At 40.2% G+C, this 27,594-nt stretch overlaps 1 protein-coding gene across 1 annotated transcript in view; it reads left to right on the top strand.

The window, feature by feature from the left end:
- The window catches only part of GPAT3 (glycerol-3-phosphate acyltransferase 3), a 60,558-nt gene that overhangs the window by 15,889 nt on the left and 17,075 nt on the right, over window positions 1-27,594 (top strand). Inside the window, exons 3-7 of the mRNA XM_075203273.1 lie at window positions 20,012-20,306; window positions 22,439-22,513; window positions 23,387-23,476; window positions 24,280-24,373; window positions 25,653-25,768. Coding sequence (XP_075059374.1) covers window positions 20,012-20,306; window positions 22,439-22,513; window positions 23,387-23,476; window positions 24,280-24,373; window positions 25,653-25,768 — 670 coding nt within the window. The remainder of the gene's footprint in view (window positions 1-20,011; window positions 20,307-22,438; window positions 22,514-23,386; window positions 23,477-24,279; window positions 24,374-25,652; window positions 25,769-27,594) is intronic.

Here is a 27,594-nt window from a genome sequence, read left to right as displayed (position 1 = left end):
TCTATTATTAAGGTGATTTCATTCACAGAGCTACCACTCAATTCTTTTTTTGTACAGCATCCTCTGTAAATTCTAGAGACTGTTGTGCGAGAAAATCTGAGGAAATCAGCAGTTTCTGAGATACTCAAACCACCCCATTTGGCACCAGCAATCATTCTGTCAGTCACTTAGATCACATTTCTTTCCATTTGTGGTATTTGGTCTGAACAACTGAACCTATTGACAAGTTGTGGGTGCTTTTATGCATTGAGATGCTGCCACATGATTGGCTGATTTAGATAATTGCATTAACAAGCAGTTGTACCTCTATTGTGCTTGGTAAGGACCCTGAATATTTTATAAATTCCATTGTAGTATACACATTAAACTGTAATTTGTTATTGTATATTGTAATTCACTTTTTAGGATGCATCTAATGCACCCTTTTATTTTAAGAAGAAATTCAAATGTTTGACATACCCCAATAAAAGTAGGATTTATAGACAGATACTTGGTCAGCTTGGAGCAGGACTAGGGAGTCTTCACCATGGAACACAACTGGAACATACATGGTTAACATAAATATAGTTGAGAGGACAATGTTCAGCCCAAAGTCACATAAGCAAAGTATTGAGACATCTTTAGTTCTATTTACATTGTCCTAGATTAGATTAGCATTCAGGCTGCACATTACAGTGCATGGTTAAATTGTAAACACTAGAATGTATATCTAGAAAACAGAAAATCATTGCACCTGACTAATACGTGACATAATTGTGAATCCTAACAGCTAGTGTAGGTATACTAGTGTTGATTTACTAACCAATTTAATAAGTTACTCTTTTCGTATGTATTCATAAGTTAAATATTTAGAATGCTTAAACCTTAAAATATTTCAGTGAGCATGGTTCTCTTTATTCATACATATATGCGATTTGTGTTTTTGTTTGTGTTTTAATTTTGCTTCAAATTATCTATATGATTTTGTTCCAGTGAGTGCCAGATTAATCTTTGTTAACCAAGACAAGAAGTTTCTCACTGACATTTCAACACAGCGCGTGACATGAAAAGTCTACAGTCTTAATGTCTAAATGTTGAGGTAACACCGTTAAAATGTCGCCATGTAAAATGTCTACAGGGTTGTAAAGTGGACAAACAAAATGTTGACATAAATTATTATATTTAAAATGGCAATACGGGAAAAAATAAATAGGCAAGAAATATAAAAAAAAAAACAACAACAAAAAGTGTGGGGTCAGTCTGTCAAAAATGCAGACCCCCAACACCCCGCTAGGTTTACACAGCCACATTTGATACACTCCCTGGATGAACTCATCAGTTCCTCTGGTCTTCAGTACAACCTCTATGCTGACAACGTTCAACGCTACCTCTCATCTCTCCCATTCCCTTCCCTCCTCTCTGGTGTCCAATTGCCTCTCCTCCATCTCCTCCTGGATGTCCTTACGTTTTCTCAAACTTAACAGGGCCAAAACTGAACTCCTTTTCTTCCCGCCATCAAGAGTCTCCTGCCCTCCCAACCTCTCTCGCTCTGTACAATACCACTATTTCCTCTGTTCTCTAACTCCCCTGCCTGAGTGTCCATCTTGATCCCTCCCTTTCCTTTGCCCCTCACATTCACTCTCTTGCCCAATGCTGTTGCTTCCAGCTCCACAACTTTGCCTGTATCGGATCCTTCCTCTACCTGGATGCCAGCAAAACTCTTATCCACTCACTGACCATACACTCGCTGTATAGCTTTAATGGTCACTGAAAACCCACCTGTTTAGAAAAGTCTACCAGTCCTCCAATTAACCATTTCACCATGTAGTACGCCTTGCCGTTTTTCATCATTTATCTCTCCCGCCCTTGCTTTTTGCGCTTAGATCCCCTTACATTGGCTCACCCCCATGTGTCAACCATCGGTCTACCACTCTTCCTTTACATTGTGAGCTCTTGTGAGCATGCACCCCCCCCCCCCCCTGTTCTCATTACCTATAACTTTTGATCACCATCTACACTGTGCACCCCCTCCTTGGGCTCTCTGCCTATTGACTCAACTCCGCTTTTACCTCTTTCATTGGCTCTGGGCCTGTTGGTTGCACCCATGCTAGTGGACACAGTTTTCGGCCTGCGCTGAATGTACACCTTGCACCCTTTTGTTTACGGTGTTGTGCCGTGTGCTGTCTTGTTGTTTACCCTCTTGTTTGCGGCGCTGCGGACCTAATGTGCCATCCTATAAAGAAAGGCTGTTAATAATAATGCTAGTGCATCTATATCCTCTACCTCTTCTTTACCTAGCCTATTCTCTCCGGTTCCATGTGCCCCAACTCCTGCCTCTTTAGCCCCTTCTGCTCCACTGCCAGTGTTCTTGACAACACCTCTTCCTGCTTCTGCTAAGGCACTCTTGTCCTCCACTTACTCTTTGCCTAATTGACCATAATCTGTTGTACCTCACCTCCCACAAATCCTGTACTCTCCACTCTTAAACCCTTATTATGGTGACTGGTGACATCAGCCCCAACCCCACAGAAACCCCCACTCAGCTGCAAAACTTCTCACTTTCCACACACTTTCAATTCCTTCATATCTCATTCCCATTTCTGCTCTCATCCACCTCCTGATTCTTCTGTGCCATTTAAACAGCTAGGTCTGTCTGCAACAAACTCACACCCACACCTCTCCCACTCCTTTTGTCTCTTTACCCTTACAGGAACCTGGATGCCCCCTCTTGGACACAATCTTCTCCACTGTACTCTCCTATGGCAGCATCCTTCACCCACACTCCTCATCCTGGTGATCAACATGGTGGCAGGGAGGCGTCCTACGGTCTCCTTGCTGTACATACAGTATCATCACATTTGAACCCTCTCCCCCTTCTCCTCTTTTTGAGGTTCACTCCATTTGGCTGTTCTTTCCTCTTCACTTATGTTGCCATAATCAATTTGGCTGCTTGGCTTTCACACTTCCTCTCTGTTGACTTCCCAACATTTATTCTCAGGACTTCAACTTTTCCATTGACACCTCCCTTAGTACTGCTGCCATTAACATTAGCAATTCATCTCCTTACCTCTCCCAATGGACATTGTTCATACGCTGTGATTTTTCACTTCTTATACTTTATCTTCTCCCACCTCTGTGACATCATCATCATCATCATCATCATCATCATCATTTATTTATATAGCGCCACTAATTCCGCAGCGCTGTACAGAGAACTCACTCACATCAGTCCCTGCCCCATTGGAGCTTACAGTCTAAATTCCCTACTATAGACACACACTCACACACAGAGACAGACAGACAGAGAGGGAGAGACTAGGGTCAATTTTTTTTTTTTTTGATTGCAGCCAATTACCCTACCAGTATGTTTTTGGAGTGTGGGAGGAAACCGGAGCACCCGGAGGAAACCCACGCAAACACAGGGAGAACATACAAACTCCACACAGATAAGGCCATGGTCGGGAATCGAACTCATGACCCCAGTGCTGTGAGGCAGACGTGCTAACCACTAGGCCACTGTGCTGCCCTCGTCTCTATTCAAACTCATAGGTGTGGGAAAAAATGGCTATACAATATAAACTATCAAATATAATCTATATACAAGTCAATATCTCAATCCTATAGCTTTTTAAAATATTTTAAAATCCTAATTACAATATACTGTATATGCCAGCAATGATGTGAGGCACAAATTCTAAAATGAAGGGGTCATGATCCCAGCAATAGACATCAATATGTCTAATAATAATCAATGCGCAGTGTGTTTGAACTCGTACAATACAGACACAGGCCATCCTGAGACTGTAGTACTGAAACAATTACAGATGGATACAGCATACTATTAGGCCGTATTGTTTAGGGATGTGCACCGGCGACTTTTGAGGTCTCGTGTTTTGGATCCGGATTTTCGCGATGTTTTGGGTTCGGATTTGTTTCGCAAAACACCTGCCAAAAGGTTTTGGTTTGGATTTAAGGCTTTGGATTCGGATTTTTTTTGAAAAAAAACGAAAGTTTAAAAATCATGTTTTTGGGCTTATTTTCACTCCTACGCTATTATTAACCTCAATAACATTCAATAACAATAATTTCCACTAATTTAAAGGCTATTCTGAACACCTCACAATATTTATTTTTTAGTACAAAACGTTGCAACGAGGTATCTTTCTGGACTGCGTAGAGGAGTGTTCCCCACAATATAATTAAAAACCCATCAACTGGTCTGAATTACACCCAAAAATAGTATCTGGACTGCGTAGAGGACTGGCCACTGGCCACCACAATATAATATATAGAAAACCTTCAACAGGTCTGCATTACACTGCACATACGGCTGCTCCTCCATCCTCTCCATCATATACATGTTGGAGTTTCAGCGTGTCAAAACCTCTTGTTTTTGATAATGACAGTGCATTTTGAATATTTTTTGATTTGCCACACAACACTGAATGTACTTTATCTATGATACGCATCTATCTATCTTGACTGCGTAGTGTGGTGGCCCCGGTACACAATTTGGTACCGAGGCCACAATATAATTAAAAAACCCTCCACGGGTCAGAATTCCACCAAAAAAGGGTATGGACTGCGTAGTGTGGTGGAGAGTTACTTTTTCATTGAAAGACTCAAGCTTTCAAGTGTAGTGTTTATAAAATATAAACAACAATACAGTAGTTCTAGAGCACGTCAATCCCTCTTGTTTTAAATTATGACAGGGCATTTTACTTTTGGTTTAATTTCTTGAATTTGTTTAAATTTGGTTTTACTTTTTGAACATGGCAAACGACTGTTGATTGGTCATATAATGCAAAAAAAAAAGTTCCAAGATGGAATTGTCCTTGGGCCCTCCCACCCACCCTTATGTTGTTGAAATAGGACATGCACACTTTAACAAACCAATCATTTCAGCGACAGGGCCTACCAAACAACTTTGGATGAAATGATTGGTTTGTTTGGGCCCCCACACCAATAAAACAATTCATCTCTCCCTGTACAAACTAAACAGGCTCTACTGAGGAAAGATGTCGTCCTCATCCTCAACCTCTGATTCCTCTCCCCCTACAGTGTGTACTTCCTCCTCCTCACACATTATCAATTCGTCCCCGCTGGACTCCACAACCACAGGTCCCTCTGTACTGTCTGGAGGGCAGTGCTGTACTTCATTGAGGAATTGATTATTCATTTTTATAAACATCATTTTTTCAACGTTGTGAGGAAGCAACCTCCTTAGCCGCTCACTGACCAGGTTCCCCGCTGCACTAAAAACTCTTTCCGAGTACACACTGGAGGGGGGACAACTCAGTTAAAAAATAGAGCCAGTTTGTACAGGGGTTTCCAAACTGCCTTTTGGAGTTCTACCACGTCACTACCTCTAGTTAATTTAGATTGCAAGGCTTGTAAATATAAATACTTTGAAGATACAAAAAGCAGGCTGCACAGACTGTGGAGCTAGAAAGTGTAATTAAATGGACCACGTTACTTTGGTGGCTATCTATGCCCCCCCCCCGCCCTACACTTGTAGTTGAATATAAATAAAGCAGCCTGCATAGACTGTAGAACTAGAAATTCAAATATACAAAGAAATGGACAAAGGCAGCTTGGTATCTGTCTGCATCAGATCCCCTCTCCACTAGGAGTAAAACAGAAAACTATTCAGCCGTTATATAATCTAGAATATAAATAGAAATTGAGAAAGGCAATTTGGTATCTGTCTACATCATAATCCTCAACATCCTCCTCAGCGCCAGCTACATCAATATCCTCCTCCCGATGTACAACATTCACACCTTCATTAGCCAAATCTGTAACTGGACTGTGGGTGATCCTTCCAGCATATGTAGAGGGCGTGCTGCAAATGCTGGATGGAGTCACCTCTTCCCGTACAGTGATGCGAAGGTCAGGGTTCACAACCAACAACACCCTTGGACTCGCCTTGGGGATTTGTGATGTCATCTGTTTAGAAGGCAGAGTTCTTTGCTGTTTTGTTGTTGTTGCTGACAGCATAACTCTCTTAAATTTTTTGTAGGGGGGCGGGGGGGGGGGGAGGAGGAGGGCTTAGATCCTTGGGTGAAGCTGGACCACTAGTCATGAACACGGCCAGGGCCTAAGCCGTTCCTTGCCACTACGTGTCGTAAATGGCATATTGCCAACTTTACGTTTCTCCTCAGATGATTTTAAGTTTCTCTTTTTGCTATTTTTTGAGAACTTGGGCTTTTTGGATTTAACATGCCCTGTACTAGGAGATTGGGCATCGGGCTTGCCAGACGACGTTGATGGCATTTCACCGTCTATGTCATGACTAGTGGCAGCAGCTTCAGCATTAGGAGGAAGTGGGTCTTGATCTTTCCCTACTTTATCCTCCAAATTTTGGTTTTCCATTATATATAGCACAAGAGAGCGTACCCCTAAGCCACACACACTCGGCAAAGCCTTTAAAAATTATATGCGGCACAGGAGAGTAGCACTGGACTTATACTGCTGAATCAGTGAACTTTGTAATATATCAGTACCACTGGACTTATACTGCTGAATCAGTGAACTTGGTAATATTGCAGTACCACTGGACTTATACTGCAGGATTGGTTTTGCAAATTTTGTTGTAATTCATTTTTTTTTAATTATTTTTTTTGTATTTTTTTAAAACTTGGGAATAATGGGGAAATAACTATGCCCTTAGAAGCACAGAGCACAGGACACAGCACCACTGGACTGAGCACAGCACAGAACTGAACAGCACGAGATATAGCAGGACAGAGGACCACCTAACACACCCTCCCTCTACCCTGATCAATGCCCGAGTGAAGATGGCGGCGACTAGCGGGGAATTTATAGGATCCGAGTATCGCGAGATCCGACAACGGGATTATGAGTCATAGCCTCGGTTTCAGATTTGAATTTGGCGCCAATACCCGGATCTGTCTCGGATCCGACTCGGATCGGCGATGTTCGGGTGGGCTCGGATTTCAGAAATCCGAGTGCGCTCATCTCTAGTATTGTTACACAATGCAGTGATGTAGTATTCTATCCAAAACGGCCTAGGATGTTACAACACGGAGTGGGCATTAAAAAGGAAATGGAGGGGAGCGGTGTTGCATTGTATATGGTACATTGCTGCATTTCACTATCGAGTGCATACACATCTGTCTACGGAAGCCTAGTAGTGTGGACAAAGTTTCTTCCAATGCATATTGTTTGACTTTGTCAAGGCTATATTACATCCTTTATATGTATGCAAGTGCTGTTTTTTTTTTTTGTTTTGTTTTTCTTCTAATTGGTGTTTTTTGGTACACAGACATAAGGCAGCAGGCCTCCTTCTTTCTTTTTTTTGTTCAGGTTTTTTTTTTTTATTAAGGTGCAAGAGTCTTTATTGCATTTAATCAACAACTTCTAGTTTCAAATATTTTTTTCAAGTGAGTAGAGAGAGAACCTGTAGTCAAAAATTCAAATCGCCAGAATTTAAGCAGGAGATGAGATGAGTTTACTGACCTTGTGGTAGGTAATATCACCTGTCCACCTGTGTGATTTTTGGTTAGAAGATGGCCTTATGTAATATGTGCAGTGTCCATACTTGTCAACCTTTGAAAATTGAATTCCGGGAGATCCCGGGCAGGGGGCGCGGTCAATCGCGTCATTTTTGGCCCTGCCCTCGCAACAAAATGGCGTTTTGTCATGGAGGCATGGTCAAAATGACGCGATTCACTGCAAATTGCGTCATTTTGACAAGCAAGTTGCAGTATGCGGGATACTTGCCTGCTCTACCCGAATTCCGGGAGTCTCCCGGACATTCCGGGAGAGTTGACAAGTATGGCAGTGTCACGTGAGGAGGGGAAGGGAGGCAAACAGGCTGTCAGATCGAGCTCTCTTGTTTGACAGCTGGTGTCAGAGGTTTGAAAGATAAATCTTTGACAGCTTGTTCATGAATTCATGTCATCAAGGTAATTTTTACTTTCTTGTGAGTTAATAAGGCCAAACCTAATTTTTAGTTTGGATAACCTGGAGAAAAAAGCCTGGTACTTACGGATGTCAGGTAGGGGGTGGGGTGGGGGGGGGGGGGTTGTCCCTAATCTGGGAGTTTGCCCAAAATAGCTTAATCTTTGTGTAACCACCTGTCACTGTGTATAGTGTTGAGATGCACAATTTAGGCAGCGCATCTCCTTTCAAGCCCTGGCTAGCTCCTGGCATGGATGTCTATGACCACAGGGTCCCTGCACATGCAGGTTATTTTTAGAGTCCTTGTGAAGATTTTGGGACACGGGGGATGTAACATGGGGTGTAGTGCAATCAGATGACTCAATAATGCGGCGCCAGACCATCTCTATATTGCAAAATAAACTCTTTATTTACATTCTTACTTCACTCCAGTGCATTCTTAAATGGTTGCAGTAAAAAATATGTACATTTTCTACATACATCTCCAGTCTCCTCCTGCGCAGTTCTTAAAGACGACACAAACAGAATATCAATGGGACAGTCACATCCAAAATGGTGGCTCGGTCTCCTTTGGGTCCTAGTGCTAGGTCACACACTCAGGTACTGGGAGGTATGCACAACAACACCAGAGGGGGTGTTATATTTGGCACACCACTTCTCCCACCTTGAAGGTTCTTGTATGCCATGTTTGTTTGTCTTCCTCTCTGTGATAAATCCACGGACTGGTGGAGGGAGGAACAGTCTCCTTGGGAATCAAAATCTAAACCCCCCCCCCATGCCTCTGACACTCTTCTTACTCAACTTACCCAGTAGCTGGGGTCAAAAGATTAACCAAATTAAAGTGGGTGGAGTTTTCAAGCTAATTGCTGTTAATTGACTACAGCCAGTTCTCTGAATGATAATGGTTGAATGTAGGAGCAGATGGCACTGTATACATTAACAGAGTAATAAGCACTTTTGTAGGAGGCTCAAATGCCTTTATGGCTGCAATAATTAAAAATTGGGGCACACGTGTGACCTAAAGCTTGCTTGTCCTGCTAATTTGGGTTCATTAGTAGCTTAAATTGTGGGAAAATAAGTATTTTTGTTGTAAAAAAGATGAGTCCTGGGAAAACTAGCCCTACTTGCATTAAATCATGTTTCAAGGTACCTAGAGGGGATGATACTGTAAGAACTTACCTGCACCATGCTCCTGATTGCAACACCCTCTTGTTTACTTCCTGCACAGCAATAATGTGACTCTGGGCGGGGAGTTTGAAACTCCCCTGCACTATATAAGATTCACTCTGTCACACTATCTGTGTCAGAGCAACGTTCTACTCCCACCCACACTGTACTGGTTCCTAGCTCTTAGTGAATTTTGTCCTGGCTTGCCTCACTTTGTTTCCTGGATTAACCCTTGTGCTGCTGACTTCTATATGTATCCGACCCGGCCTGTTTATTGATCATGATTTCTGGTTTACTGCTGTACTACTTTTTCCTCTGTGGACCTGACCTGACTTGTTTACTGACCACGCTTTCTGGATCATCCTTTGCACCACACATCCCAGTGTCTATTCGGCCCAGCTTGTTTATTCGACTACCTCTCCTGTACCTTACTGTGTTTATCCAGACTGCGCATAGGAATTTACTCCTCCTGATCTCTCCCTTTTGGGAGGCTCCTGTCTAGCGGTATTCTAGACAGAAGCCTGTATCCTAGCTGGTTGTTTGGGACTCTGAGTGCTTCTGCTGTTCCAGATTGTCTCTCCCGTGTATTCCGTTGCATCCATCCATCCTAACTCTATCACATCAGAGGGTTAACCTGAGACCTGTGGTTTCCCGGCAGCAAAATCCATTCTACCTTGCAGCAGTTCTTGGTGAAGCCCAGGGAGGGTCTGTTAGACTCCGCACCTTGGGAGAGCCTGTGCCGATCCTGATTGATAGTTGCCCTCAGTGTCGTAACAGACATAAATTAATCAAGAGTTTAGTTTGTAGCTTTGGCAATGCTCTGTGAACAGAAAGTACAGATTTTCCATATATTTCTTTAACCAATAGTCACATATAGATTGTGCATTGACACCAGACAATATCCTTTTTGTCTTTTCAGCTCTCTTTGCAGCCATTAATAGAAATGTGCACTTTTAAAGCTTTAGATTTGATTATAGACTAATCCCTCCTCCTTATCGATAGCTGTAGACTGCTTAAAATACACCTGGGCTGCCCAGTTCTGGTTTAACCTGTTGGTACACAAATATTGAAATATTAGTCATTGTTGCCAAAGAGTGTGCAGCCTGCCTACAAACATGTATTGTAGCAATCTATAAGTTTCTTGCACCTGTCTGCTTGTAGTTCTTCACATTTCTTGAATGTTTGCCGGATTTTTTTTTCTTCTCATCTCTCTCCAAAGATTATCAATTGGATTGAGATCAGGGGGTAAATGTATCAAAGTGCGATTTTGCAAATCCAGCGATTTTCTCGGGAGAGTTGAAACTCGCAGATGTATGAAGCTGAGATTTCATGCAAAATCGCCAGAGTTATGCTTCTGTCAAAATTGCTATTTGCAAAATCGCCAGAGATCAAACTCCCGACTGTTTGCCACTGGAGCTATACAGCTCTCAATTGTATGAAGCTGCGAGTTGGCAAACTCAGGAGAGTTTGCTTCAAAACACGCCAGATACAACACGCTGCTTGATAGGAGCGTGTTGTACAAACACATCACTGTTACACTGCCCTGGCAGTGTTAAAATGTAAAAGAATAGATCAAAGTGAAAAAAAAAAAAAAAAAAGCGTGGGGTCCCCCCTCTATTCTAGCTTAACCCTAGTGCTGCCTGATTAGTGCTGGTCCCGTGAAAATCGGGGAAAAATTTTGCGTGGGGTCCCCCCGATTTTCACTTTACCAGCACTAGGCAAACCAGCCAGGGTTGGCAGTACTATAGCAGTGGGACACACAGCAGGGGTCCCCCTGCCATAATGACTAACCAACCCTAGACTGTTCAGCCCTGGGCTGGATTCCCTAGGGAGTGGGGTCTGCCGAAAAAAACGAGCTGGCCCAGTGCTGATAGCACTAGGGCTCTTCCTACTATCCCTGGGCTGTGGGTAGTAGGGTAATAACGGCAAAAGTGAGTAAAAATAATAAACAGACGCCATTTTGTTTTGTGGAACTACAAGTCCCAGCCAGGTTGCCAAAAACAGTGTGGCCATGCTGCTGCTTGTATAACTACAAGCACCAGCATACCCACGGCAGCCAGGGCATGTTGGCACTTGGAGAACCACAAGTGCCAACATGCCCTGACATCACTGGCTTGCTGGGACCTGTAGTTCCACAAAAAAAAAATTAAAATAAACCACAACACCCTATTAAACACCACACACATTTATTAAAAATAAAAAACCCACAATAAACACACTAACCACCCTCATTTACACCACATCTATTTAATAAAAATTAAAAAAACACCCCAAATACTCACCAAAGATGTCTTCCTTCTTGTCCAAAAGGTCCGTGCTTGCCTCAGTCCCATATTAATTATACCATCCAATAGTCCTGCTTGCCCCAGTCCCAGAATAATTATACCTTCCAAAAGTTTATGCTTGTCCAATCTCTACTGCACTTCGCCCAGAAGGGCCCCCTTGTTGCTAGAAGTCTTCGTTGCTTCGGCCAGGAGGGCCCAATATATGTAATTCCCACGACACTTGAATGTTGATTGCAGAAAAATAAAAAAACTTAGGACCCGCCGCTAACACCTCCTACCTAGTAGGAGGTCCGGTACTCAATGAACTTGCGTTCATTGTGCAAGCTCTAACTACTGTATTATGTGATTTTCCCACGCTAGTGGGGGAGTCCCCTAATACTGTAAATAGAGCTTACGCAAGGACTGAAAGATACCTTTTATATGAGCGGTTTGAACATATAAAATGTGAGTGTTTTTAACCCTATGTTTTAACTGAATAAATAGAAAACGTAAAACACCATGAGATTTCTCTCTGTTCTCTCCCATATGTGCACTTTGGGGAGGAGAAGAAATAGGTTCAGAGGGGAGTAACAGTACAACGTGATGGTGCTTTTTAAAGCAAGAGGATACATTATTCAAATTCTGTATGGAATAGAAAAGTTCATATTGATGCAAGTTTACCATCTGGGACATCGGTATAGGTGAAATTAGAAGATCCATATCCATTTATGACTTTGGGACCGATTTCCCCTTGACTCATTGATTAATCCAATCCTTGTGTATGTTTACCCTTTCCCCATTTGCGCCCGTCCTTCGTTATATATATCCTCTTTAGCACTAGGGTTAAGCTGGAATAGAGGGGGGACCCCAAGCTTTTTTTTTTTTCACTTTGATCTATTCTTTTACATTTTGACAGCTGCCGGAGCTGGTAGAGAATTTGCCTTCCCAGGCATCTATCCACCGTTTGATCTCACAAATGATGTTTATTAACTGGTGGCTTTGTCTTGACCAAGGGTAGAAGCTTCGGTGTCTATGGATTGTTGGCAGATGCAGTTTATATGTGGAAATTTCCTGCATTTGTGAAATTTGGTACTCTGAACTTGGAGTGTGGATCTGGCTAGTTCTACTACCACTTTACACCATGCACCTTTCTGGTGCAACTCCAGTTTTCCAAACTAAGCTAACTTCACCCCTGATTTCACTAAATATCCAATATGCGTGAAGTATGTAATGCAACTGCTCACTGAGGCTAAGCGTAAGCATTACAATTCTCTGTACCTGGGATACAATCGTTTACAACCAAATTTTTTTTTTTTTTTTACACACTTAGAGCTATGACATATAGTTAAGGCCCAATTAGTTTAATTATCTATTGACCCAGACTAGGCCTACTAGAGGCCTTGCCTGCAGCTGCTCTGCAGGTCTAAGTCTGTATCAAGCATTTTGATTTGTACGTTACCATGTCAGCATTTAAAATAGCATATCGGAAGTGAGCTACAAACATTCTACAATTATCTGAAGAGGGCTGGACTACTTCCCACAGTAATTAAGTTATTCGGTAATCTTTTATTGCACAGAATGAATCTCATACATGAGCTTGCTGGAATTGCAGTATTATCTGTGAAATATATATATATATATATATATATATATATATATATATATATATATATATATATATATATATATATATATATATAATTATTTTGTAAACTGCAGAGTTTCTGCCAAGCTACAATATTCTTGGTACTTGAGTTTATCCAATGGTCTCTGCAGTACCATGTTTGGTTATGAATTGTAGGTGACCTTTTTTACACCTGCCTTTGTCTATTTTGGTTTTTGACCATAGGTCATCATTCTCAGTTGGAAGCACACGTAACATCCCTAATTCTAGTGAATGCATATAGCTGTGGTCTATAGCATATAGTTGTGTAGTTTTATAACCGCTGACCTTGCGAATGCTAACCACCTAATTTATTTGTATCCTCATTTTTTAACTTTTCTATTTTGCACACTCATTTTGTATAAAAATTTAAAATTGAACTACCACCTCTGGAAAAGATTTTAATACCATGCCCCTCCTCCTTCCTTTTTTTTTTTTTTGGGCTTCTCCCACCTGCTAGTTCTTGAATCCTTGATAGAAAGTAACCTGATTCTGGTGGCCCCTTTTTAGGCGGTACTGAGAAGCAATACTGATATTTCTTTTGTACATGCTTGCTACACACACAGTATTGTATCATCAGTTTACATATTTGACAACTGTGGTGATGGTTCTGTTAAATACAGAAGCCCAGGATGCCATTAACAGTTTGTGCATGCAGGTGCTTGTAGTACTACAAGTACCAGCATGTCCTGGCACCCAGGGCTTGCTGTGACCTGTAGTGCACCAAGACAAAATTTAAATAAACCATGCACCTCGTTTCCCAAATAATTTTAATGGGAAAAGGGGGGGGGGGGGAGGGGGCGAATAAAAAAAACAGTAATACTCATAAAATTCCTTGTTCTTCACCTGTAATCATTCCAATGGTCCGTGGTTGTACCCCAAAAAATTACCTAATAAATTTCATCCCGGTTTGTTTTTCTCTTCTAATATTTAGCTCTACAAGCTTTATAAACCAAAATAATCCACTAGAACCTGTTTGTCAAAATAAAAAAAACATTACAAATGATGTACACTAGCACCTGACTGCAGGAGCACACGGTGCATAACGAAAGTTATAGCCGCTAGGTCTATTTATAACCTGGGCTTTCAGCTCTGACAGTGTGGGATAGTACCAGATTTTTACATATCCCTGCAAATCTAGGTGCACTTCTTGGCGCATTTCAGCAAATAAACATTGTTTTGTGCTGCGTATCTGGTGTACTTTGCAATTTTTTTTTCCTTTTTTGTGTTTATTCAGGTCAGATCATGGTAACAAAATGTACATATTTTAGATGAAAAGTTACTTTAACTTTATTGAATCCACTTACTTAGAGAAAATCATGCACATATTTCCTCTAACTTTGAGGCAATAACTTATACAATTGGAAAGCTAACAAGAGTGCATCTTTTCTGCCCTTTTGAAAAAAACCTCACATATGCTGTATGTGTTTTTAGTTATTATTACTGTATTCTTTGAGAATGAAGGATTTGCATCTTTATTGACAGGGAAATCTGCCCCATCAGTGATTTTCTTTGTTTTGTAACATTACACGCTTATACTTCTGACTTTTTGAAAAAGTCCTGTAATTCTGAAATGTAATATTTTGTTTTTGGCTCCTTACATTTAAAATATCCAAGCTCTGTATATTGTTCCTCAACAATCCCTTAATTTTATATGATGTGTTCTTGTTTTGTACTGTAGCCTACACAAGCAGGCTGCAGTTTCCTTTTGTTCAGAACAGGTGGGAGAGAAGTGAATTTGAAAAACGTTGGCACCGATCTAAAACTTGTTGTATTTGGCAGTAATGCCGAGTCCTGGTTCAGTGTGTAACAGAGCATTGTACCATGGCATTGTTGGCACTGAAGTCATAAAGACAGATATGTTGGATGGAGAATTCAACATTGTTGCCATAATGGGATTATTGAACTATGCCCTTCAATTTACATGCTTCAAGGACGTCTGCTAAATTCCATTTATAAAAGAGGCAGTGTTCAAGGGCCTTGGTTTTGTTTTCTGTTTTTTTATTTTTTACTTAACTGATAAAGATTATGTTTCTAATTAAAAAAAAATCTGTGCATTACATAATACACTATTGCTTCAGGCTTTTGCCCACTGACATGTATTTGAATGGATAAAGATTCTGTGATGAAAGGAAGTGAAATTAATACCACAGGACAACAGTTAAGCTGCCCAGACACTGTATATGGCTCTAGTCCACTTCCTCCTTGGACTCTCTCCAGATCTGGATTTTGGAACTGTCAGTATGGTATAATTATATGTTTATTGTTATACTTGTATCACAAACAGCATACTCCATAAACCACTAGGCCAGTGTTGGCTAACCTGTGACACTCCAGGTGTTGTGAAACTACATGTCCCAGCATACCCTTCCAGCAATAAGCTGCTATATATTGGCAAAGCATGCTGGGACTTGTAGTTTAACACCTGGAGTGTCACAGGTTAGTCAACACTGCACCAGGCCATGCTTCTCCACTAATCAAGCTTTAACACAACTATTCTGATATTGTTCACAGTTTAGATTTAACACTTTCACTCCCTGCCCATAATAGCTCATCATGGCAGTTGTGTTTATAGTAGGTGCTACATGCTATCTTTTTATTATCTGCCAGTTATAGATGTAAGTTTGTATGTACACCTGTTTTTTAAATCCCAATCCACCCCTGCATATTTTCTTTTGTTTCTTTTGACTTATAGACAGAGGTAACTTCATTGACCAAACTGATTACCCTAATTGACAGCATTTATAGCCTCAAAAACAATTAATGACCCTATAAAATGTAATCAAAAGGCAAAAATTATCACATGAAACTTACTGAATACAGATACATTCCTTTAAACAGTACGTGTTTAGCAATAATTCAATAATAGTTAAAAACACTCAAATACTAAGAGCAAGTACAATCATACAAAGGCAGCTTCTTTTAAGAATACAATAGTGGTCCACAGCCACATTGAAAGGAAGACACATAGCAAATTAGGAGCTAAAAGTCCCATTGCAGCATTAAGCGCCTATAGCCCACATAATCGTTCAGATTAAAACCTTCTAAGTGGTCCCCTGCCAGACTCAATTAATGAGGTTTTTTTTCATTAGGCAGCAGTCAATCTAATCAAACTGCTCATGTTATGCCCTTTTAATTGTGTCCAAAATAGGTGATGATTATCTGTGACAGTACTGATAAAGTGCAGGTATTTTCCAAGGATAGATACCTTCTAAATGAGGGCCAAGCTTATGTGTCTAAGGTTCAACTTTAGTGGCTGTCGCTTTAGCTTCAAAGCATATGAAACGTCTTTGTCTCATCTGTGCACTTTAGAACAACTGAAGACTGCACAGACGATAAAAGCCTCTTAAGCTAGGTACCCACTACAGAGAATTATGTGATATCTTTAATGATTTTTGCCAACAACTGAAAGTCCCGATCAGCTTGCCAATTCATGCGTATACACTTAAACGATTTTACACAATTTACCTTCAGAACTGTGCTGTTCACCTGTCATAACCAGCTGCTGAAAGTGACTCTGTAAACTCTATGGAGATCTGCGTACACTACTGGTTGTGAGTGCATAAACACTGCAGAATTTGCCCAACATCGTTCCATCGATGATGGAGATGTTTAGTCCGGTTATAAAATCAAATGAAACAATACTGTGTGCTTTTGTACGATAAAACATTATTGTGGGAGCATGCACAACAATGTAATATCGGACTTAGCAGTTGTTTATCGTTTTGATTTGGCACGATAATCTTGTGAAAAACCTGTAGTGTGTACCCAGCTTAATGCTACAATGCCCAAAACTGATGTGTTTTTCCAGTGAATAGAACTTTTTCAAAGATGGTGGTAATCCACAAACATATTCACATTTAAACACACACACTGCTTGAAAGGATTGCTGCTCCACTTCTCAATAATTAACCAATAGCCAATAGCCACCTAAGCGGTAGCATGTTACCGAGTATAGCAGGCAAAATTTGTACAAATAAGTCATATATTTAATGTTAAATTTATCATTTTTTAAAACTGAGCCAGTTCCATGCCTTCTCTAGATAGATTATAGGCAGCTTAGTCTCTATCAGGCTTTTGTATACATTTAAATGCAAAGTTAATTCCATTGGGTCTTAACTACAGATACAAGGGCTGCCATCAGAAATTGTGTGCCCAGTACAAATTAGGGATGTGCACCGGCCACTTTTGGTGTCTCGTGTTTTGTGTTTTGGATTCGGATTTGCTTGAGGTTTTGGGTTCGGATTTGTTTCGCAAAACACCTGACGAAAGGTTTTGGTTCGGATTTATTTTGAAAAAAACATAAGTGCTAAAAACCAGTTTTGTGTTTTTTTTTTTTTTTACTCCTACGCTATTATTAACCTCAATAGCATTCAATAACAATCATTTCCACTAATTTCCAGTCTATTCTGAACACCTCACAATATTGTTTTTAGGCCAAAAGGTTGCACCGAGGTAACTTGAGCACATAATGCCAAAAAAAGAGGTACAAGATGGAATTGTTCTGGGCCCTCCCTCCCACCCCTCGCGAGATTCGACGCGAGACTTAGACGACAGAGCCTCGTTTTAATTTTTTTTGCCCGCCGGAAATATCCGAACAGTGCTCGGATCCCATTCGGATCCGCACTGTTCGGGTGGGCTCGGATTAGCGGAATCCGAGCCCGCTCATCTCTAGTACAAATGAAGCAGACAGGGTTCTCCCTCCATCCCTCCCACCAATGACTTTGGCATGTGGAACGATTTTGGGATGTGTGATGTGGGTGTGCCAGTTTCTCCAAAATTTCACCACATGGATGACAAGGACCTTTTATAGTTCTACATGGTTTTTATATGTAATTATTTATTTATACTATGTTTGTAGAATGGTGATATTTCTTATTTTTTACTTCTTTTGTACAGGAAAACTAGATTGGTGCATGGGACCTGATTCTTGTCTTCCCTGTCCATCTACTCTAAATTGTCCAGTACCTCATAGATTAACTCTTGGTGCTGTAATCATGTATTTTCATGGCAACCCCAATGCAGAAGCAATACAGTATTTTTTAAATGGACGTAGTATAGATATCACAGTACTAAAACAAAGTCCATGACCAACAAGGGCAAATGCAGGATTTCTAAAGGGGTGTTTCTATATCATAGCTACCATTTTAGCCTGTTATAGGCAGCTTTCCAACCCACTCTCATCCACTTCAACTATATGGGCAGTGCAGTTCAGTGTGAAGCAGGACATACCTCCCAACTATCCTTGCAGTGAGGACCAAGAACCTGATTCATTAAGGATCTTAAATGAAGAGGTATCTTATTTCAGTCTCTTGGACAAAACCATGTTACAATGCAAGGGGTGCAAACTAGTTTTCTGTTTTGCACATAAGTTAAATACTGACTGTTTTTTTTCATTTTTCTTATTTGTACACTGAAATTTAAAGTTGATATTTGTGGGCTACATGAAAAAACAGTCAGTATTTAACTTGTGTGCAAAACAGAAAACTAGTTTGCACCCCTTGCATTGTAACATGGTTTTGTCCAGGAGGCTGAAATAAGATACCTCTTCATTTAAGATCCTTAATGAATCAGGCCCCAAGTTCTGACTGAGCGAGACAGTCGCCCAAAATTGGATCTGTTCCACTAGAACAAGGACAGTTGACTGACTGTCCTGATCTCTTCTACCTATTGTTGAGGCTTTTCCTATCTGCAGCTGCTGGTGTCTAGAGCGCAGTTGTGATTTGTCTGGATCCTGGTAGGAGAACAGATCTAGAGATCTGTTCCTCTGCAGATCCTGCTATTTCCATTATAATGGCTGGTCCCAGGTGATTCACACCCAGCTTATCAGTGACAGGGAGCCACTTAATAACAGGAGAAAAAAAAGCATGTCATAGCAGGCCTCCTGGTCCATCCAGGCGCCCCTCACAGCTCTACACCCGTATCCCCCTCATGGCAGCTCTGGAAGCCAGCTTCAAGACCAGATTTTAAATGGATATATTAACATGTTCTAACTAATAGAGTACATTTTTCTAATATTCACGTGTCTAATCCACTGCCAGCGTTACAATGTTATATAATTCCTCCATACATCGTTTCTTTTCTTTATATTTTTACATAACCCTGCAGACACAGTTTCAATATATACAGTTGTAATGTTCAAAAGCAATGCCTACTGCTAAGTCTGTCAGACTTTTATGTTTATATTCAGATACAAAATAAACCCCTTCAAGTCTTAATATTAGATTTTAGTCTAACTTTATTAGATTCTAGACTGAGCTGTCTCATGCATAGAGGGGGTATTAGTAAATGATTTCACCAAGAAAAGGTGTGTACAGTGAGAAAAGCAGAGGTCTGAATAGTCTTGTGGGGCCCAACACATAGTGGGATTGGAGGAGAATTTATGCCAGAGGTAGAGACTCTGAAGGAGTGGTTGGATAAGGGAACTGTCATGAAGGCCAGTGGAGTGAAGGTTTTTTATGTGAAGAGGGTGATCATTGGTGTCCAAAGAAGCAGTGAGGTCCAGGAACATGTATGGAGAATTAGCACTTAGAGATTTTGCTGTAAGTAGTATTGAGAAATTGGTAACAGGAGAGGAAGTGAGGTAAGTGCTCAAGTATTTCAGAGGCAAAAGGGAGCAGAAAAATAGGGCAGTAAATAGAAATAGAGAGGCTGGAATATAGGTATTTAATGAAGTTCATACATCTAACTTGTTCAGTTGAGGTGGCATTCTTTGTATCCAAAAAAGTCCTTTGTGTTGAATGAACTATAGTTTCCTCTTGTAAGGTTACAGCTGATGTTTCAGAAGACTTACTAACCATTATCCTCATTAACCTATTTTACACTCCTCCTCCTTGTTTGGGAGGCCAACTAGTATCTCATTTTACATAAACCATTATAAACTGCCTGCTGGTGGTTGGTAAGCCACATCAAAACCTTGAAATCCTATAGCACAGTGATGATAATCCTTTGCATTAGAGAAACAGACATGATAATGCATTAAAATACATTCGTTTTTTTGTTTACTGTCAAGGTATCATTCAGAGAGATGAGTCCCCAATGGAGACAGAGATTGTAGGCTTGAGGCAAACTAGAAGCCAATGCCTACAGCGTGGGGATTTTGAGTTGTCTGATGCCTTCTACTTCTCCAAAAAAGGGTTTGAAGCTATTGTGGAAGATGAGGTAACCCAGAGATTCTCATCTGAAGAGCTTATATCGTGGAATCTTCTAACCAGAACAAACTACAACTTTCAATATCTCAGCTTCCGGGTCACAATTATTTGGGTGCTGGGTATGTTTATCCGCTACTGCATCCTCCTACCTCTGCGGTAAGATGTTTTTTTAGTATCTTTATTTTTTTTTCTTTCCTCCTAACCATGACTTGATGGATGAGCTGACATACTCCATTACAGGACAGCTTTGAGAATGCTGAGTAAATGTTATGATCTGTTAAGCTGCTGGCCCTGCTCACCAACCCACAGAACTAGATGACGGAGATCTTCGCCTATAGCAGCCGCCTTTCCCTTAGAGTTTGACGCGCTCACCGGTACTCAGATGCCCCCAGGACTTAGCTCCAAGGGTAGTGTGGGTTGGTAATGCAGGACCACAGCGGCGGGCCAGGAGACTGGTAGAAGGCAGCGGGTAGTCAAAACGATAGCCAAGGTCAAGGGTCACAGGCAAGCAGGGTAATCGATAAACACGCCAGAGGTCGGGGTCACAGGCACGGTAGCAAGGTCCAAGGTACAGGCATGAAGTGTCAGGGTCACGAGCAAAACAGGCAGAGTCCAGTAATCCAAGCAGGGGTCATACACAGGGAATCAAACAGAGTATCCACAGGACATGGAGTAGCAAATAAGAGCAGATCAGCAACACTGGAAAGAAAAGCTATAACCGCAGACCTCACTGCCCTAAATACACCAGTCAGCCAATCAGAGCCTAGCTCTGAAATTACCCACAGGCCCCTACTAATTAATAAATTAAACCTTAATAGCCTACAAGCTATTATTTAGGTTTGCGCACGCGCCCGGCTGTCCTCTGTTGCCGGGGCGCTATAGTGAAGAGCAGGCCTGTCCAACCTGCGGCCCTCCAGATGTTGTGAAACTACAAGTCCCAGCATGCCCTTCCAGCTATCAACAGGTTGTCTACTGGCAAAGCATGCTGGGGCTTGTAGTTTTACAACACTTGGAGGGCCGCAGGTTGGACAGGCCTGGTGAAGAGCGTCCGGCCGTTGCCTTGGCAATGGTCGGGTACTAGGCGGGAATGACGTCCCGGTCGTCAAGGTGATGGCCGGGACGACAGGAGGGCACAGGAAGCGAGCCACTACGGTACTCACAGGCTCGTGATATGATCAGGGCAAGCCATTTTTTTTGTAGTGATGAAAGGTATGGCTTGTAGGTTGCTCATCATTTTCAGACTTTTTCCAACTATCATCACTATATATATGTATGTATGTATGTATGTATGTATGTATGTATGTATGTATGTATGTATGTATATGTATATGTGTATGTATATATATATATATATATATATGTGTGTGTATATATATATATATATATATATATATATATATATATATGTGTGTGTGTGTGTGTGTGTGTGTGTGTGTGTATGTATATATATATATATATATATATATATATATATATATATATATATATATATATGTGTGTGTGTGTGTGTGTGTGTGTGTGTGTGTGTGTGTGTGTGTGTGTGTATATATATATATATATATATATATATATATATATATATATATATATATATATATATATATATGTGTGTGTGTATATATGTATATATATATATATAGTTCTCTGTACAGCACTATATAAATGGCTGATGATGTCCTTCCCAATGTATCTACAAAGATAAGATGGTTTGGTAGTGCTATTAGTATGGGAAGCAGGCACAGTTTGAGAGGCATAAAATATCACTTTACGCAAATATGAAACAGAGTGGTGGTTAAAGCATTGCGTCCATCAGATGATATAACGGTAATACCAAAATGTAATAATTTATTTATCTTCTTTATATTTTTGATTTTAACTAATGTTATCCTGTAATAAGTATTAAACACCCAGAGTTGTAATTTTATATGTGTGTATGTATGTGAACCTATATTAGACTTTAGACAAAGGTTCACAGGGCTCAGTAAAAAGTTCTCTTCGTTTGAAATACATCATTATAAGATGAGATAAAAAAGGCTGAACCTTTCCCACTGCAATATAAACGCTATGCAAACTGTCCATTAGCGCTTCTGAAGCTGGAAAAGCGCCAGTGTCTGGCACCACACAAAGATTGTCAATACATGATCTTCTAATATGCACTGTTTGCTCAGTGAACCTGAAAAAAAACGTAATTTTTGCTAAACACACTCCGTCTGTATTCTCTGGTTTGTTTGTCTGCATTGAATCATCTCCTATTGAAGATACTGCACCTGGCTTACTGTGTTTTTCAGGGTTACCCTAGCTACTATTGGCATCAGCTGGTTGGTCGTGGGAGCCACGCTTGTTGGGCAGCTGCCAAGCAGCAGGTAAACAGGTTTTCAGAAGTGATAACAATATGTTACATGTGCAATCAGTTTTTCTATTGTTAAGCTGCGAAACACAGTTGAAAAATAGTTGGAGACAAAAATATATAAATAAAGTTGTATGTTCATCAGAAGAATGTATTCTTTGATTAGAAATTGATCCTTTTATATAGAACCGTGTCAGGCAGCTTTAGGATGCTGCAATTTTCTAAACGAGAAGTAATGGTATGCTAAAGCAATGATAAGCTCAGTCGTTTTAAAACTGTTTTTGTATCTCACGTTACAGGATAAAAAAAAGGTTCAGGGAGATTGTACAGATCATGTACTGTTGATTTTTATGGATCCCTATCGCACCAAAACGATACAGGGTTTTAACAGTGGAATTGCTTTGGTGGTGGTCCTCATTCATTTTGATGTTGTTGTATTTAAGCGTATCTTCTCTTCAACACACTTAGGTTTTTTGTCAGAAAACGTCCATCTGGAACTGGCCTTTATTTTTCCGTTATATTTAAAATTATTTTGTGATTCCTGAGTAGGGATGTTTTATGTTAATTGCCGAATACTCATCCCAGACAGTAAGGATGGTGTGTTGATATCTTAACTGTATTTCTCTGCATAACCATTGCTCTATAGATAAATGCAATCCACAGATCAATTGTTAGATATAAACCTCACACTCACCTTTGCTAAGAGATTGCAAACACTGTAAAGGTCTCCAGTTTCTCTAGAGTAACAAAAGATATGCATGTGTAGCTGAAACACTAAATGCTGTGTACTTTTATTGCATCAATAAATTAATCACTTGCTATTTTTCTGCTAGCATACTGTAACAATTCTTTCTTTTTTTTTTTTTTTTTTTTTTTTTTCTGGTCACAGGGTTAAAAACTGGCTCAGTGAAAAGGTGCATCTGGTGTGCTGTCGGATTTGTGGACGTGCACTGTCCAGTGCCATTGAGTACCACAACAAGTGAGTCTGTACAACATAATTTCGTAAATTCATTAGCTATTTCCTAAATTTAAAGTACATTGTTTTACAGAATGAATTTCTGATAATTTTTTGTAGCACAGCAGCATTCTTATTGTATGTCTGGTAAATGCACTGCTCAATCAGGACTTTGTATGAAAGATCACAGGAGATAATTGCTTGTCCTCAATTATGCAATAAAATTATTGCACAATTATCTAATTATGCAATAGTGTATTATCTACATAGCATAGGAAGTTATGAACGTTTTGTGAATATAAGTACTTTTGAGATCTAGTATATGCATGTAACAAACTGATTTTAGTAATTTTTTTTTGTTTTAAACTTTTTTATGCGGTGGCAAATTATATTGGATAACTGATATAAGTGATATTTCTTTCTATGTGTTGCTTGATACGATTGTGGGGAAGTCCAGTATATCTTGGTTTTTACACACAAATGATTAACCTTTCCAGGGTTTTGTGCTTTTAAAGATGTACTGCAGCTGTACCAAGCACAGACATAAGATTTCATGGATGATTTTCGTATACCAATCCTTTGTTATGGCTCCTGCCCTAGAGTACAAACCACGATTCCAAACACATGAGCAGTTAAAGACTATGAAGGTAGTTTTTCAGAAGATAAACCAAATGGATTTACTGTTTGGCTATTAGTGTACTGGTAAACACTGCCAAGATCTCTGATAAAAGCAAAATAAGGGACTTTTTTTCAATTATAACTAGGATATTTTGCAATTAAATTATTGTGTTTTAAAACATCAACTAGGAATCTGTTATATTTCACAGAGAAAACAGGCCCAAAAAAGGAGGAATTTGCGTTGCCAACCACACATCTCCAATCGATATCATTATTTTAGCTAATGATGGCTGCTATGCTATGGTAAGTTCAGTCCTTAGTATGCAGTATCTTTATTGTTTATTTTTTTTTCTTTTAATGGTTATAATTCAAAATGACTCTTATGCTGTAAACACACATTTTCTTTTCTTTAGCAGCTGTAAATTTAGAGTTATTGTGTTCTGGAGCTAAAGGAATCCATACAATTTTAAACAAATTTTCATTTGATACTAGATATGACTATTGTTACACAATTAACCCTAAATGTTGCTCAGCAGCCAATAAGGTTAAATGTTGTGTTCGGAAATATAGCGCTTAAACTTAATACCAATAAGTTGAATAAAAAAAAATAGCTAATGGGGCATGGCATTAGTGAGCCAATAAAGAAAATACATGGCTACAGAGCGTTGGTCACTAGCATGAAAATAATTAGCATGGAATCCTTTCTTGAGAGAGTTGCAGAAACAAATTTCCTCCAAAATCTCATATTCAATAAATACATGACCAATATGAAAATATATGCATTTACACTCCTGGCGACCGGGACTCAACCTTTATGGCACTCTACGATGGTTTCTAACTGGCGCCATGACGCCCATACATTTTTACATCCCTTAGCGCTGGATATTAACCCTCCCAGCCCTGGACCACATTTCAAGATGGACCCTGCCACATCTACAATAACTTATTTCTACGTGAGCCAGATATATATGTGTGTGTATGTATGTGTATGTATGTGTGTGTGTGTATATATATATATATATAATTATACACACACACACTGAGACCACTATACTACTTAGAACTGAAAGGGGGAATTCAGTTCATCTCAACGTGACCTCTTGTCGGACCCTTTCAGGTGTTAAATAGCTGATTTTTGATCCCACCTCTATGGGAGAATTTAATTATGCGGAAAGTCCCGTTGGAGCCATGCGTAATGTGCGCCTTCACCTCTGAGGAGTGAGCAAAAATCAGCAATATCTTAGAACTGTAACATCCTGCTGAACCTCATCAAGCGAGGCATCGATAGGACTTTGTGCTCAATTGCATTCCCCCTTATGAGGTGTGAGCAATGCCCTTGCATCCCGTGAGGCTCTGACAGGATATTTCTAGGAAATGAATTTACCCTGAAGTGTTTAAATTTGTTCCTTAATATGAGTGTGCTTATATTGGCATTTTAGTTTTTTTTGTTTGTGCCTTTTTTTTTTTTTACCTCCCTATTTTGTATTCTTTGTGTTTATTTCAGACATTTTAACAGATTTCCATGATCATTGTTTGCCAAAGTATTTCTTTTGGTGTTTAACTATTGCATCTGATCACTTAGGTTGGGCAGGTTCATGGAGGACTTATGGGAGTTATACAGAGAGCTATGGCAAGGGCATGTCCACACGTGTGGTTTGAACGTTCTGAAATGCGTGATCGCCATCTTGTGACAAAAAGGTATACAAATAATTATTTTTTTTTTATACTTTTTGTTCTGTGTCAACATTTACTAGCAAAGGCATTACAGTAAGGGTAACAGGGGTACATGACTGTTTACTCTCGGCATATCGGCTATTACATTGTGGTCTTACATGCACCCACCTACTGATGCAGTGTTTTATATTATGGGTTCGACTGGATTACATGGATCAAAAAACAAGAAAAAAAAACATTTTTATTGTTAAATTCAATAAAGCAGTGAAAAGAGTTCTTGTATATTTGAAAATGGTGTTTTTTTGTCTTTGTTTTTTTTACTTGAATTTTTTTTTTATTGTGTTTAGAAAAATGTACAAGACAAACATAGCAATGAATACTGGATACAGTCTGTGATGTAAATATATTTTGCACTGAACTTTGCCTATATATAACAAAGACAATATGCAGAGACATAATATGAATACTGAAGATGGATAGAAGGGGAGAAAAGGGGAAGGGCAGAAAAGGGGAAGGTAAGGAGGGAGACCTATCCAGAGGCAAATAGCATATAAAGTGGGTACATTTAGAGCCAACAATGCTGAAAGGTTCAGAGAATCAGGGCTAGTGGGTAAGGTGTCTGTAGAGGGCGATGTTCAGTATAATATCCATAAGATGGAAACCACTTGAACAGAGGTGAGGACACAGCTGTTTAAGTATGCTGGTGGTTTCCATCTTGTAACTATGTTGGGTTTTAGTGATAATTTTAGAGAGAGATGGGGGTAGTAAGACTTTCCAGTTTTTAGCTATTGCCGCCCTAGTGGCGATGAGTATATGTTCAGTGACGTATTGGTTATGTCTTTGGAGATGAGGAGGATATAGCTGTAGAAGCGCCACAGTAGGGGAAGGGGAAATAGTGCATTTGGTGACCCATGATACGAAGTGGAAAACCGCATCCCACAATGATTGGAGTTTGGGACAGGACCAAAACATATGTACAAGTGTGCCTATCTCACCACGTTATCTCCAGTAGTATTTAGCTTCTGAGGGCCAGATTCTGTGCAGTTTATCTGGGGTAAAATACAATCTGTGTACAATTTTAATCATCATCTCTAAGTGGTTAATACACTTAGACATTTTTATAAATATTTTGTAAGATTTTCTCCCAATCTTCCTCTGATATGCAAATCCCCAAATCAGTCTCCCACGTAGCCTGAAACGGCAGGTTGGGCATCACCAGGTGATAGGAGAAGCCGGTACCACCCTGAAATTCCACCTGCGTGGGAAGAGAGAGAGAGCAACAATTGGATACAGGGAGGGGCCTTCCTCAGTGCCGGAGGGTGTGAAGGATGGGATTGTATCCAGTGCCTAATCTGAAGCTACCTGTCTTGGGCTGGGATGTCGTACTTGGCGTGCAGATGGGGAAAAAGGAGGGAGCAAACCTTGTCTATACCAAAAGTCAAGGCGACGGTCCGGAATCAATAACGACAGAGCAATAGTGGAGAGGTTAGCTGAGGGGAGTTGATAATCTGGTGATAAGAGCATCATTTTGTCCCAGACAATAAGGGAATCATTTACACTGCGGAGGGAAGTTGTTAAGCTCTGTCTGTTGGGTTTATCTAGCCACAAAAGGTCTGCCAACGGGGATGGAGAGGAACTGTAGTGTTCAATGGACTCCTAAGGTTTAAGTGGAGAAGGAGCCTGCCAGTCTCTAAATTGGTCTGGTAAGGCAGCGTGTTGATAAGATTCCAACTTAGGAGTGGCTAGCCCACCTCTTAATTTAGATCGAAACATTCGTTCTCTAGATAGCCTAGGTCGCTTATTGCGCCAAATGAAGCTAAATGCAATAGCATAGAATTTATGGAGTAAGG

The sequence above is a fragment of the Mixophyes fleayi genome, chromosome 1, assembly GCF_038048845.1.
Source record: "Mixophyes fleayi isolate aMixFle1 chromosome 1, aMixFle1.hap1, whole genome shotgun sequence".
NCBI lineage: Eukaryota > Metazoa > Chordata > Amphibia > Anura > Limnodynastidae > Mixophyes > Mixophyes fleayi.
The sequence above is the reverse complement of the archived record's forward strand: the minus strand, read 5'-3'. Positions and strand labels throughout refer to the sequence as shown.